Source organism: Amblyomma americanum, chromosome 11 (genome assembly GCF_052857255.1).
Source record: "Amblyomma americanum isolate KBUSLIRL-KWMA chromosome 11, ASM5285725v1, whole genome shotgun sequence".
Classification (NCBI taxonomy): Eukaryota; Metazoa; Arthropoda; class Arachnida; order Ixodida; family Ixodidae; genus Amblyomma; species Amblyomma americanum.
In genome coordinates this window covers 113,252,480-113,267,287 of record NC_135507.1, presented here as the reverse complement: position 1 = coordinate 113,267,287, position 14,808 = coordinate 113,252,480, and the positions used below count along the sequence as shown (strand labels likewise).

The 14,808-nt window shown below is 47.2% G+C and overlaps 1 protein-coding gene across 3 annotated transcripts in view; it reads left to right on the top strand.

Annotated features, from left to right (window-relative positions):
* Nucleotides 1-771: 771 nt before the first annotated feature.
* Nucleotides 772-14,808, top strand: part of LOC144110655 (E3 ubiquitin-protein ligase RNF170-like) — a 44,801-nt gene continuing 30,764 nt past the window's right edge. The window contains exons 1-3 of one of the 3 annotated variants that reach the window (XM_077643707.1): nucleotides 772-926; nucleotides 2,903-3,123; nucleotides 13,878-13,951. In XM_077643707.1, the coding sequence (XP_077499833.1) occupies nucleotides 889-926; nucleotides 2,903-3,123; nucleotides 13,878-13,951 (333 nt within the window). In that variant the 5' untranslated portion in view covers nucleotides 772-888. Of the gene's footprint in view, nucleotides 927-1,000; nucleotides 1,219-1,298; nucleotides 1,544-2,902; nucleotides 3,124-13,877; nucleotides 13,952-14,808 lie in introns of those variants that run through there. The other 2 variants (XM_077643706.1, XM_077643708.1) reach the window with 2 other exon arrangements.

Here is a 14,808-nt window from a genome sequence, read left to right as displayed (position 1 = left end):
GACGCCCACCCCTCATGTGATACCCCTTCACTGGACCTTTGAGGATTGAATAATTAAAAATAAAAAAATAAAAGCGATCTAAATATGTGCAAATATACAAGGATTGAGTCCTGGGCTCGTCGTTTGATTCGGCTGCGCACAAGTGTACTCACAAGCTGCAGTAAGCTCTTTTAATGACTGTGGACACCTTCCAGGCGTACAAACATTGAGTGCGTTTGGCTATTTAGGCCACTCTGCAGGGAAGTTGTATTCGAATGCGCCCTTCATTGCAATTAACTACCTTTTTATGACCAGTATACAAAAGCAAGCTACCGAGTCTATAGTCGGCGGCTGTAACTTGTAAATAAACAATGCGGATGTTCTTACTGGGGTAACGTAACAGATACCTGATTTTGAACGAGTCACAGACATTTCTGTCATAGGAAATTATTAGTGCGAACCGTTACAAAGTCGCAGTGAGACCTATAGCGAAGCGCTAAAGGTATCGCGCCCGCGCCTCGCGGACTTTCAGCTACACAGAAAGCATAGCGCGGTAACTACAGTAGATGAGGCGAGGACAGGACACGTAGCGCTTGACCTGCCCTCTCATCGTCCCCTGTAGTTACCGCGCTGTGCTTTCTATGTAAAGAACAAACAACGCCCAAACATATTCCCTCCTGAAGGACTTTCCAGGCCATTCAAATCCCGCGGGCAGGCTGCCCGGTCACGTGGCCGGGCGAAGCCCAGACGTCAAAGCCGCCCGCACAGTACCGCACCATCCGTCCGCCTCGCGCCGTCATCGCTTTCTTCCATTGTGGTGCAACATTATCTGAAAGCGTTGGGTACTGTAGAAAACGTCTCTTCAATCACACCAGTTCACCGGAATCAAAAGATGCGTGGGGTGCCAGTATGATGGAGCTAGAAAAAAAAAAAACGGTCCTAGCACAGTAAGTTGTTTCGTGCCTGTCTGCGCCAGAAAGAGCGCTTTTTTTGCCTGCCATCGTGTTCGGCAACCTTGATCGCGTTGTAGCGTAACTAGCGTAACTGTATGGCTGTCCGCTGCTGTGTTGCATCGTAGACACGTCTCTTCACCCTTACGTAAAGGCCCTGTAATGGTTTTGTCGGCGTGGACATGTGCGAAGAAGTTGCTGGGGGCCTAATTGAAGGCGTCGGAAACGAGGTCCTCTTCACCGTGCCCGTCGTCGCTGCTGTGGTTGTCGGATTGCTAGGTTTTGCCGGGTGCGTTTTCATGTCCTGCCATCGGGGCAAAAGCTGCTTTCCCCGTGTCAGCGCTGGCGCACTGCCTCGCGTTTTAATTTGTTGCCGCTCTGTCTCGGCGCTATCTGGAGACTTCACACTTTGGCCCGATACGATGGTTGCATGGCTCGAGTGATTACAACGGGGGGTCGCGTTCTTTTAGCGAGTCGCTCGGGCAGCCGCTGCACGGGCGCGTTAGCAAGGAAACGGAGGCCACTGTCGCGCATTGCAGACAACACCCCAAGTCGCGTCGGCTCTTGGCAGCCGGATTGATACCTGCCATGAGTAGCATCACTGAACCAGCGGGGTGAGTCCCGTCGCATTTAGCGAGGTCCATTTCCTGCGACAGAGAGCCGGGTTTCCATCGGCGCGGCGTGGTTGGAGCCGTGCCTTTTTCCGAATATTTAAGGCGGAACTGGCATGGAAAGCTTGCTGTCATATCGCCCCTACGTCTGTCGTAGCGGTTATTTTGCGTTGTGTGTGTATGCAAGGAAGCGAAGGTTAACATTTGATTGGAAATGTAGCTGCCGTAATGTGTTTGTGATATTGGTTTAGGGAACTGGTGTTGCCACTCTTGTGGGAGCATGTCGTCACTCATCTCGGCCTCCTTCAGTAACACCCGTTAAAGCACCAGCCTGAGGAGCGCGTATCATGGCCATGTGACTGATATCCGGAAAATCTGTTTTGTTACTTAAGGCCTCGAGTTAGCCTTCCCACTGTTATGAGGGTCTAATCAAAATCATTTTTCTCGTTGCTTTAGTTCATGTAGAGCAGCTAGCCTTGAATAAAGTTGAAGGGGACAACTTTTGAACCAGCAAGCTAATTTCCCAGCTCCACTGAGCCAGTACAGTGTATAGCCATCATGCTGCAGATTCTTAGTTTATTAAGCACCCTGCAGCATTTATATTTCAAATAAAAATTGCTTGGCTTTTTGTTGTGCCACCTTTAGACTTGGACCTTTGTGGGTGGACTGCAAGAAAGGCAGGCACCATAGGATGCACATGTATAGACGACGTTTGAGTTTCCCTTCACCTCAGGCGCACCTGACATTTCATGGTGCCGGTAAAAAAGAAATAAAGCGAATGATACATCATTTGAGAGGTCGTAAAGCACTTACAGGCTCTAATTAGCATTTGTAACACTGCAACCAATGCATATGAGTGAAAAGGAGCCACCGATTCTCTTCTGTGCATCAGGAATTCCATCACATTCTCTGTTCTTCATAACAGTCTGGAGTTGGGCCTGTTGCTGATTTGTAAACTTGGCAGAAAACAATGTGTAGGGGCAGAACACACAGAGCGCTCATGACAAGTGAACATTTAATCGGCAACCAGCAAAATCAGAGGTGTGAGTGAGGAGGAGAAAAAGGAAAAGACATTGGGGAAAGGAGACGGAGTCGATGTCGGGGTCACGACGATTGCCAGCTTGCTTCTGTGTGTGTCATCTCTTTCTTGTCCTGCCTCTGTGCATTGCTTTCTGCCATTTGCTCTGTATTTCCCACTATGTAGCCAAGAGTACGAAACGGAAAAAAAGGTATTTCAGTTATTCTCTGGAGCCCAAATGTCCCAAGTGACCAGAAAGCACTCTCTGGGTTTTGGGTAACCTTTGTCTGCTAACCTTCAATAACTGGCTATTGTTCAACTCCGTGGATCTTGGCCGGCGGCAGGTGGCAGCAGCTGCGGCAGCTGTCCAGCCCATCACCGGCCGAGCTGCGGCGGCGTGAGCTGACGAGTGAGAGGCTCAACAATGGTGCAGCCGCGTCGCCAGGTGGCAGCATGGCAGTGTCGGCGCCCCGTCATCTGCACTACGGCTCGGATGCGCAGTGTCCCATCTGCTTGGCCGAGCCCCGCTACCCTGTTGAGACCAACTGTGGTCACCTTTTTTGTGGTGGGTGTGCCGTAGTACCACGTTGGTTGGCTCTGTTCGCACATCAGGCTTTATTAATCTGTTAGCATTAGGCGGGTCAGTTTAAGTGGAAATGGCAGCCACTGTCTGTCAGCAGCTTAAAGGGACACCTGCCACTGCCTCGGATATAATGAGCCTTAGTATGCCGCCTCGGATTTAACAAACTTTTAACTTTGGATATGCCGAAAGTAAGTGTGTCTCCTCGGCTATAATGAACTTTAGTGTGTCAACCTCAGATGTAATGAACGTTTGGCTGCTAACACAATGAAACGATCCGCCGAGGATCACCTAAGGGTTTCATTGTACATTGCGCCACTAAGAGCAACTCTCAGAATGTTTCTCACTCGAATTTTTCACAGAAGTGATGATTTGTGACGAGTTCGGCACTACATTTGGATGGGGTAGCTCTCGTTTTCACTTGGAATATATTGAAATTCCACATCGTCAGCTGCATCGTGCTTAAAACTTCATTTGGTTCTGCAACGTCATCCCTCATTAGCTACAGAAGGACAAAAGCAGACAAAGATGATTCTGCCGAGAGATGGCGCTGCTTGTGCACCTGATGGCAGTGGGGCCCGAGTTAAAGGGTTCAGTCTTATCAATCTATCCATTTGAGAACTAATTCTTTCAGTCTCTCATTGGCGCAGATGCGCAGACATTTCATTCGTTGAGACCGAAATAGGCGCGTGCACCTCACCCAAGCATGCACTTGCTGCCAAGCATCATTCATTTGAAAAATATAAGCATGAACAAGGTTGTGGTTTTGCCTGGAGGAGCATTTTAGGAGGGGCTGTGAGCAACACAACAGGAGGTACTTATTGCCTCTTGCAGATTCAGGCCAGGACTCTCATCTGCTTGATTGCATTTCACGTTTACACCCATGCCTGATGCAGTTGCTTATGGCTTCCCAGAGCTCTGTAGGGAGCGAATCCGGCGCACTAAGAGAAAATGGAATCTGTCGGAACTGCCCGGAAGAAATCTATGCGGGCACTTGTGGTCATGCCGATTCAGGCCAGCTCTCTAGGCATATCCAGGCATCTAGCCTGGATCTGGCAGAAAATTATCTTCTAATATATATTCTCTGCCTGAATCTTGTGAAAGGCTGCAGAGTTGAGGAAATGTAGCTGAAGGTTGGTTCAACATTCATTGCGTTCCTACTGGTGTGCTACAGGTCAAAACATTCTTGGTGTTTGTTTTTTTTAGCAAAGCACAAATTTTGGTTTTGAATTTTTGCGATGCATATACAGCGAAAAATGTGAAATTCATAAATTTGAAAAACAAAATGTATTGACCTTTACTATGGTCCTAGGAGTGCTACAAAACAAACGGGGTTCAAATAGATAAAAAGTAGTGAAGATATCTGCTCTGCAAGGTGAGTATCTAGGCAGAAAACAATGCAGAAAAACTCCCATAGTTCAAGCGTTTGCCTGTGTTGCACAGCTACCACGTTCATGAAGCAATTTTTTTATAGTACTTTTTGGTTGACTTAAGCAATGAACCTTTGGACAGCATGAGGCATACAAGTAGGTACAAGAGTTGTCAAAAAATGAATTTTTTGGGCCATTATTTGGGACTGCAAAGCCACGTCCCCCCTTAAAGGGGCTGCGAAACACCGCTTGAACGGATGCCGGTTACGCTTCAGATGAATTCTTTATGTCACACATATGCTGACTCAAAAAGAATTACGAGAATCGATGCATAGGAACGGGAGTTATTCAAAGAAGAATTTTCAAAATACAAGCAAACAAAATGCTGCCCTCAACTCTATTTTCGCGCAGCTTCCCACTCCCATTTCACTCTCCCAATTACGACATCCAGTGCGACCAATCAAAACAGCCTATCTTAGCACGTGGCGGAAGTTTGCACTCCATGGTTGCCTGTTCTCTGTAACTCGTTCATGCCAAGGCTGGCAGTGCCGTTTGCATGGTTACAACAACCATGTGAACGCCCAGCTGACCCAGCGATGCTTCACAGTCATGTCGATGGCGAAGAAGGGAACACTGATCAGTGACGCTCCCTTACTTATGGATCCGAACTCGAGTGCGTGATACTGCGACGGTGTGACAGCCTGCGCAAGATATCAGACACATTTAGCATAACGCGTACCGCTACTGCTTACCGCCAACAATCGTCCGTCGCTCCTAGCGCGCTGGTTGGCCATGGCGAGCAAGGAGCACGCGCTGTTGTCGGGAACGCGGCGCCATCTGGCGCCACCGCCCGGTGATCCTCCACAAGCTGACGATGCGCACTGCCTGCTAAATGTGAAACGAACGCATCCTTCCTTGGGACCGAAACGAACGCTTATGGAGTGCAATGGCTCGATCGGATCGATTCCGCAAAGCCGCTCTCAGATACATAGAAAGTAGCCATAAGTGTTTAGTGCTTGGTCGTATGATGTTTACAGAGCGGTGCAAAGTCCTTCGTTGCAAAAAGTAGCCAGTGCCTGTGGTGGCGTGTCTTTGTTTTACTTGATTTACAGTGCTTTTATCTAGAGCAAACAAGTTGGTTTTGTTAATGTAATATAAAACACAAAAACTTGACACAACGTGTCTCTAGTTATTAACGCAATTTGCAGTAAATTTACTCTTTGTCCAATCATCAAGCTCGCTCTAAGTGATGTCATATCCGCTGCTAAAAACCGCCACTGTATGGTGACACCGTCAGTGGCACGAATTTGTTTTTGTGAGCTAATTAAAAAATTTGTTTCTGCATTGCCACGGTAGCCTTTCAGTGAGTACAGTAAAACGTCATTGATACTTAATTCGGTTCATGCGATTTCCCAGTTCGTACACTCAAAAACCTGTACATTAAGAGTGTCCCATGGAGTTACACTATATTTCTCCTGGTTAATATGTTTCCGGATAACACGACTTCCTGAATACTACGTTTAAAATTTCGACAAATGTGGTCCAATGCTATTGCTGAGCGGGCGAGTAGGTTACACATTCTTGAGGATAACAGTGAAAAAAACGGAGACATACGCGCATGTGCTACCGCAAATATGCAAACACATAGGTGGGCCAAGCATTAGGGCATGCAACATGAAGAGCTGGAAGGCAGCGGCAGTCACTTGCCATCAAGGCTCCTCTACAGTGCCTAGGTGCTAGGAGGCGAAGCACTACTACCTCCTAACAATAAAAATAAAACCTGTATGTTAGCATTCGAGACAGCCATTTTTGCGGGGACGTGACATGAAGAGGACAAATGCTGATAGAGAGGGAGAAAAAAAAACTTGTCTGTTAGAGGATGGTGATCTTAGGTTTCTTCTGCCGCTCCAGGTGGCCGGCAGTTTAAGTCTGTCGGCGACCTCTTGCGCTCTTGCCCGGGACTGAACATCCGTGTCCGGGCTGGCGAGAACAGCTTCCCATTTTTCAAGCGTGAGAGATGTGAGTAGACCTGCTGGAGGCGGAACCTCCATGCAGTCGCAGATTATGTGGTCTAAGGTGGCAGGCTCGCTGCATAGCTGGCAGCATGGATTTACCAAATCGGGAAAGATATTGGAATATGTCCACGGGTTTGGCTGCAACCGCGTTTGAAGCCGCCTCCACGTGCATGGTAGCCTGTTTGTGGCTGAGCGAAACGTGCAGAGGAGGCAGGCTCACTCTGAGCTCCCTGTAATACAACCTTTGTCCGTAAAGTTCCGAGACTGAGTCTATTAAAAAAATGCTTTTAATATTGAAATCATTTGTGCAGCACCCCTTCGAAATAGTCTCCCTTGCAGTCTATACATAGCTCCCAGCGCTTCTTGAGGTCTTGGAAACAGTTGGAAAGCACTTTTGGCAGTGCTGTCAGCTCCTTTGTCGTGGCGTCTTGAATGGCCTCCACACTTCCGATCCAGTGACCTTTTAGGGCTCTCTTCACACGATTAAACGGGGAAAAATCTCATAGGGAGGAGTCAGGCGAGTATGGCGGATGGGAAAGTACAGTAAATGCTGTGCTTGGCGAGAAATTTTGTCACGCTGAGAGCAGTGTGTGGCCTTGCATCATCGTTGAGAAGGCTGAATTGTCCAGTTGCCGATAAGTCAGGGCGACGGCGTCGCAGTGCATCATGCATGTGTTGGAGCACGCGGATATAAAACTCCTGATTTACCTTGTGCCCTTGTGGGACGAACTCGTGGTGTGTGACACCTCTGGCATTGAAAAAAACTATTAGCATCGTCCTTGTTTTGGTCTTCTGTAGCCGCACCTTTCTCGACGCCGGAGAGCTTGTGGACAGCCACTCGGCGCTCTGCCTCTTTGTTTGAGGATCGTATTGAAAACACCATGTTTCGTCTTCAGCAATGATGCTGTCGACAAATGCAGCATCCTTCTCTGCCTCGGAGAGCAAATCAGCACTCACTGATGCCCGCATGTCCTTCTGGTCCTGTGTGAGGGAGGGCAGCACAAGTCTGGAATTCAGGTTTCGTTTCCCCAAGTTCTCACGCAAAATTTGGTGGCATGTTGTCTTACTAATGTTGAGGGCATCTGATAGCATGCGGACTGTAATGGTGCGGTCTTGCTGTAAGATTTCCCTGATCCAAGCCACGTTGCTTTCATCCCGTGAGGTTGATGGGTGCCCCCCCTGCCTTGTGTCGCCTTCCACCGACGTTCTCCCCGAAGCAAACCTCTTGTGCCACTCGAAAACTCGCGCCTGCGATAAAGTCTTGTTGCCGTAAGCGCCACGAAGGAGCTCATACGTATGTGTGGCTGTCTTGCCAAGCTTCACACAGAATTTTATGTTTACACGCTGTTCGAGGTAGACGTCCATCTCTCCACATTCACTCAGAATAGAATGCGCAGACGACTAGTTGCAATGTATTTTACTACATGTAGTGCCAGCTAGCGGCTGTCACAGCAATTATCATGAATAGTTCAGGTTAGCCCAAAAAGATGGCGCTACACGTATGCACCAACATTTGTTTTGTGAAATTGTTCCTAAAGAAGAAAACAAATCAGTCTCGAAACTTTACGAACCAAGGTTGTAGTTGGTTATAACCTTATGTGTAATTAGTGCCACACCTCTTAAGACATCCGGATTCGAGACCCCCTCACCGGCTTGACTGATAAAACCTTAATCATACTGGCGAGCGGCCTCGTTCTCTGGAACACCCGCGTAGGCTGGGACCCACATCTAGGGTTGCCAACCGTCCTGGATATTTCGGGACTGACCCTTCATTTTCATGTGAAGTCCCGAGTCGCGACTGGCCCTTGTCGGGCCAGCTGTATATCCTATATTGAAGCCCGAATAGTTCTGTAGCTCATAATGTGAAGCGATGAAACTGACTCACGCTTTCAGCCCACTCACAGCTCTAACAGCAAACACGCTGCAGAAGCATTGGGCAGGCCGTGGTGTGGTGCAAATACCATAGGCTGATATGGGCTGGTGCGCCATCCCATGCACCCATCATCATCATCATCATCACTGCAGCGACGATACGGTGATATTACTCTAGCGCTGTGGCAGACAGTGCCTGCTATCATTTCTCTATCTTTCAAAATGTGCTACCATCCAGTTTGTATTTAGTACGAAACAACTTCCGCATGAAATGCAAGAACTTATACGAATACATCATGAAGCAAGATCGTGTTCTGGAAGCGGCCAGAAGTCAGTTGGAACACAGTTTTTAAGAGGTCGCACCAGTAACAGAAACTTGCTATGAATAAGAAAATAAACACTAACTGTTTTACAAACGTAGTCCCTCCGCAACCCCCACCCCACCGTCTGTCCGTCCGTCCCGACTTCCTTCATTGAAGAGTTGGTAACCCTGCCCTTCCTTCTTGTAGTTTGGCATCATACGAAGAATTTTATCGGAAATACGTCCCTTTGCAAAGTTGCGAAGGGCTGTTTTGGAATAACTGAGAATTTTGCTGGTGCCTTCCTGAACGATCCCTAGTGCTATTGTAGCCTGTTCGGCCTCTTCCACTCGGTCCGTGACTACCGTAGCTGCTACCTTGCGGGAGATGCTCATCCGATGCGCTTACGTACAATAGGGCCGGGTCTGGGGAATGCTTCTCAAAAAGTAGAAACGCTGAGACAGGCTGTCGCCGTGGTGGCTTCCCCATAGTTATCACCATTATCATGAGCCCGACTATGCCCATTGCAGGACAAAAGCCTCTCTCATACATCTTCAAGGAACCGTGTCTTGCGCCAGCTGCAGCCATTTTATCCCTGCGAACTTCTTAATCTCATTTGCCCACCTAACTTCCTGCCGTCCCCTGCTACGCTTGCCTTCTCTTGGTATCCACTCTGTTACCCTTAGCCACCATTGGTTGTCATTTTCCCATTACATGCTTGCCCAAGCCCATTTCTTCTTGATTTCCGCTAAAATGTCATTAACCTGCGTTTGTTCCCTCACTCACTCTGCCCTCTTCCTGTCTTTTAACGATACACCTATCATTCTTCTTTTCATAGCTCGCTGCGTTGTTCTTAACTTGAGCTGAACCCTTTTTGTTAGCCTCCAGATTTCAGCCCCATACGTGCGTACTGGTAAGATACAGCTGTTGTATACTTTTCTGTTGAAGGATATTGGTAACTGCCATTCATGATCTGAGAGAACCTGCCATATGCACTCCACCCTATTCTTATTCTTCTAGTCATTTCCTCCTCATGAGGTGTCTCAGTGGTTATGGCACTCGGCCGCTGACCTGAAAGACGCGGGTTTGATCCCGGCCGCAGCGGTCACATTTTGATGGAGGCGATATTCTAGAGGCCCGTGTACTGTGCGATGTCGGTGCACGTTAAAGAACCCCAGGTGGTCGAAATTTCCGGAGCTTTTCACTATGGCGGCTCTCATATCCTGAGTTGGTTTGGGACATTAAACCCCCACAAACCATTTCCTTCTCATGATCCGGATCTGCGGTCACTACTTTCCCTAAGTAAACGTGTTCCCTAACCACTTCCAGTGCCTCGTTACCAATTGTAAACTGCTGCTTCATTGCAAGACTGTTGAACGTTACCTTGGTTTTCTGCATGTTAAGTTTTAGACCCACCGTTCTGCTCTGCCTGTCTAAATCCCATATCTACAGCGCTAAAGACAGGACAGAAGGAACACACACAAGTCACACAACAGAGCGCTGACTGACAACTGATTTTTATTGGACGGCCAGCAAGCTTTCATACTTACTGGCTACCAGAAAGGAAAGAAAGCACAAGCACAGCAGAAAAACATGCACAGAAGTAACTAGTGCCGGCGGAAGTGTGGCACGTGTCAAATCTCGCTATTAAGATACTTCATTTCTTTTTGTGACAATGCTATTGAAGGCGCTCTTATACAAACATCCTGCAATCTTGTGATCATATGTGCCTCCATTATTTCTCTTGACAGAGCGTCACGATGTTTTCCTATCATGCTGCATTCTCTGTACAGTGGTTCACAGGCTTCATTATCACTTTCTTCCGTTTCTTCTGTTTTGCAGTCCCTACAATGTTTGGCTACGTGGCCTGAAGTGGCCACACGTGCGACATTGTCATGGTGCTCTTTTAGTCTTTTGTTGAGACAGCGGCCGTCTGTCTAACGTACCTCTTCCCACAGGACATAGAGAATAGGCGACCCCTTCTTGACAGGTAACAAAACTTTCACCATGCTTAACTGGACACCTGCGCTGTTCAGAATTTCTGCCATTTGCCTTCTTGCACATGCTAGACAGTTAATGAGGGAAGTTATGGAGTTTCTTTGGGAAGATATGGAAGTTAAAAACTAACTCGCCCAGCATACTGTACTGCCTAAGTCATTGATCATGTCCTTCTAACCTCACTATGACATCCCAACTGATACCTGCTAGTTCCTCGAACAGCACTGCTATACTAGCCTCAGTGGATAAGGTTCCAGCTGTAAATATTGCCAGGTTCAGTTTCCAACGCGGCCTGTCAGAAGCTCCGATTGCAAATTGAACCTAGCTACGTTTAACGTTTGAGGCTAGTTTAGCTTGCAGATTTAATGAAAACAAAGCAACAAATGTGGACATATGTAGAGCACAAACAACAAGACCAGTGCTTTTGTCCTCGTTCATCGCACCGTTTTCATTACGTCTTCCAGTGGTGCTCCAGCTGCTCCATTTGCACCATTCTGATTCATTTACATTTTGCTATGCCAGTCTGCTCCAAAAGTGGCAAATTGATCAATATTGCACCTTAGCTGTGCCAAAACGAAAATGCAGTCGCGGGAAAACAACTATTTCTGTAACCATTCAGGCTTTCAACTGGCAACCTACTAAAATGTTTTCGCAGTTGGCTGTCCAGGGTGCTTGTGGGCTGGCTTGTGGTAGAATTTTGCAGCCAGTTCATTCGTGCACATCGAGGAAGGAAAGAACTCGGGAGAGGTGGTTAAATCACTGGCACCCCTCTGCTCTCCCCGAACTTGGCCGCTGTCTCAGCGCGCTTGCACATGCGCAGCAAGCAAGCATTGCAGCAGACGACGCCGTTGCGCCTAGGGTTGCTATTGGCCGCGCCTTCGGCCAAAAACTCCCAGTAGTCCTTGCGAAAGCGCGTGATTTCTGGCACACATTTTGGTGTGCAGCTTGGATAGCGAGGGCTTCTCCCGAGTTTTCCTTCCTCCCTGTTCGCGCATCATGTTGGTTGCATCAAAAGGTTGCATCATGTCAGTCAACCCTTAAGCGGGCTGAAGAAGTCATATTTTCTGGGTTGAAGAACAAGAACTTGGAGCAGGTCCAACGAGGTCAAGGTTTGTTGGAACAAGAGAATTTCAGCCTTGCTGATTCACTTTGCAAGCATGATGAATTTGTAAAAAATTCCAAGAGGCGTTGCCAACATGAAAAAAAGAATGGTTCAAGTGAACGTGTCCTTTGGACTTCTAGTCAAGAATGCCTAGCAGAACTTGCGTGCAATACAGTGGCAGCATTAATAAAATGTTTTGTCACTTTTTTGTGAGCACGTTTTTTTTTTTCTTCTTAGCTACACATGGCTGAACGTGATCTCATTAGTAAAAAACTCTTCTGGGTGACTCCTTTATTTCGTTCATGCTGCTCCCGGGTTGCTCCAGAATTATCGTTCGATACAAAGGTGCTCTAAAATTAATATCTTTTTGTTCCAAAAATTGCTCCAGAACATGAAATGGCTGGACCACCACTGATCTTCAAGCATAAACCAACTAGCACAAGCAAGAGTTTTACTAGTTTAGCAAGGAATCAAAGGGGCAGTGTACTCAGAAATGCGGAGGAAAAGATTTTGGTTGCGTTCATCATTACTGCCGATGGACTGGATGCGTTACGAAGTTCCTTCCGCGCTTAAAACACTGCAAATGCGAATTGAATTCTACAAGCACTAGAAAAAGATCTTTTCTGATCTTATTTTAAGAAATGCTGATTGACATTTTTTAAAGTGAAATTGTCGATAAATATCTTTGTGCCTCATTCAATTTGCGGCTACATTTCTCAAAATTGGGCTGTTTGGATCATATATTTTCCTGCATAATATATCTTTTTGTGCAATGTTTTCTTAAACGTATCAAGGGGGCCTCTACTGTAGGTGCAGCATGCGTGTCTCCTCATGCGTCTATCATTCACTTGTTTTGGGTGGCTACAAATACTCCTTCTGGGAATCTGTACTTGTGCCCAAGACTGTCAGGCTGGCATTTCCTGTTCTGATTGAAGGGTGCCTCCTCATGGCTAACAGAAGGTGGAAGAAGCTGTCTGGTTTCTGCACAAAAGTGAGCAATAAAACTGCCTCTGATTTGCCTGGTTAAGCTAAATGTGACTTATATTTGCCCTTGTTTTTAGCTTGGAAATAGGAGTTGCACCCAAATGTTCCTGCAGTCGTTCCTCAGTTTTTCTCTTGTGATGGGCCGATGTGATCCAAGTCTCCCTTCCCTTTGTTTAGCAGTCTTTGAAGCCACTTGTTCACACCTCTCAGCTCCACATTCCTCTGCGACTTCATGATTCACCTTTTCTTTTGTGCTCTTCCTGTTTCTCGCTCTTCACCTGTTTCTGCATCCCATTTAGCCGCCTCACTCTGTCCACTGTATTGGTTGACTCATATTGGCACTCTCCTCCTTTACGTTGGGGTTTAGCTTGCCATGCTCGTTATTCGGTTCTGGAATCTGCCCAAGGACCAGCTTCTTCCTTGATTTAGCATTCGCTACACTGCACATTCCTCCGATGACTTCATCCTTTGCCTCCATCTTCTTTGTCTTCTTCTCCATCTTCACTTCTTTTGCCCTCCTCCCACTGGTTGCTGCTGGCGCAACGCTCCTCTGAGATTACCCGACTTACTTTGAGGCTTCATCCACAGACAGGATAGCTTTTAAAGCGAAAGCTTTACTGGCCACAGGTTGAGCAGTTTCACCTGATTTCAGGAGAGCCATGCTGCACATGCACGAGGAGCAGTGACGATGCTCCTCGCGAGCATTTTTCTCTCTCGCTCCCTAGTCACAACTGCGCATGCGTCACTAGTAGCAGGGAGCCACAGGTGTTCCTTGTTTCACTGCTGTGCAGCGCCGCTCCTCTCCTCAAAATTCAACTTTAAATTTTCAGTCTTCTCTTTCTTTTTTCCCTCTCTCCTTTATCCCTTCCTTTACGGTGCCCCACCGAGATATGCGAGACGGTTACTGTGCTTTGCGCGCTCGCCGCACCATCTGGCATGACGTCGCACCACGCGGCTCGCCACCGCCGCTGCCGTTTGGTATGCTGCCAGTTTATGCTGCCATTGTGCAGAGCGCTTAATTTGTGCTGCCACAATGGATGCCCACAGCCTGGTGCCAGGGCCCTACTGTAACAGGAGTCCTTTTCCTTCATGTGTGCAGCCAACTGCCTGGTCTCCTACTGGCACCACGGAAACTGGAGGGGTGCTGTCAGATGCCCAGTCTGCCGGCAACAGGTCAGTGCCCACTCATTCTGTGTCTCTTAAGTGTAGCAGATGTGGGGGCATTGCTTACTGTGGTGCCGAAACACCGCAATGTCAGTCGGTCTGGCTCCAGTGGTCTCAGCAAGAAGCAATTCATTGAAGCCAAAGGAGGGTCTGCATTTAGATGCTTTTAGTGCGCTGGCACTCAAACTCACATTCACAGAAGAAGCTGTTTGTCCTTCTGGTTCTCCAATGGGCGGGTTAACGTGGTGTCGGCAACCTGCCCAGGTGTGTGTGTGTGTGGATATATATAGGTCTGCATGTGTAAGTGCATCTGGCTACACCCCAAAAACTGCAAAGAATTCTAATAGTGCAAAGCAAATGTAAATGCAATCTAAGCGGTTGCATGGTGCTACGTAAAAGGCCATATATGCCAAGATGTGGAAGTTGGTAAATTGGGTTACAGGTAGAGTAAATACTAGAACCAGTTGGGAGTGATGGCTGCTGGTTGAGGCTGGGAAGGAATACTTCATATATTCAGGGAAATGGGATACATTGACCACATACGGTGGTTGTCTCAAGCAGAATTTGTAGATATATATTTGCAGGATGAAACCTATGATGTCGCAAAATACAGTGAAATATAAAATATAGAATTTAAGTTTGTGGCGGGCATACATGCATATGTCCTCTCATATAGCTTTACGATGATGTTAGATTTTTTTCTGACCAGAAAAAAATAAGTGATTGTAACAGTGATTATGGTTCCCCAAGCAGTAGGTAAAAATGGGAATTTATTGTGCCACTTGTTCGATATAAAATATTGGAATGTGCTGTCTATTGCTCTTTAGCAACATCTTCAGCAAAACAAAGCTTGTTGTTTTATTGCC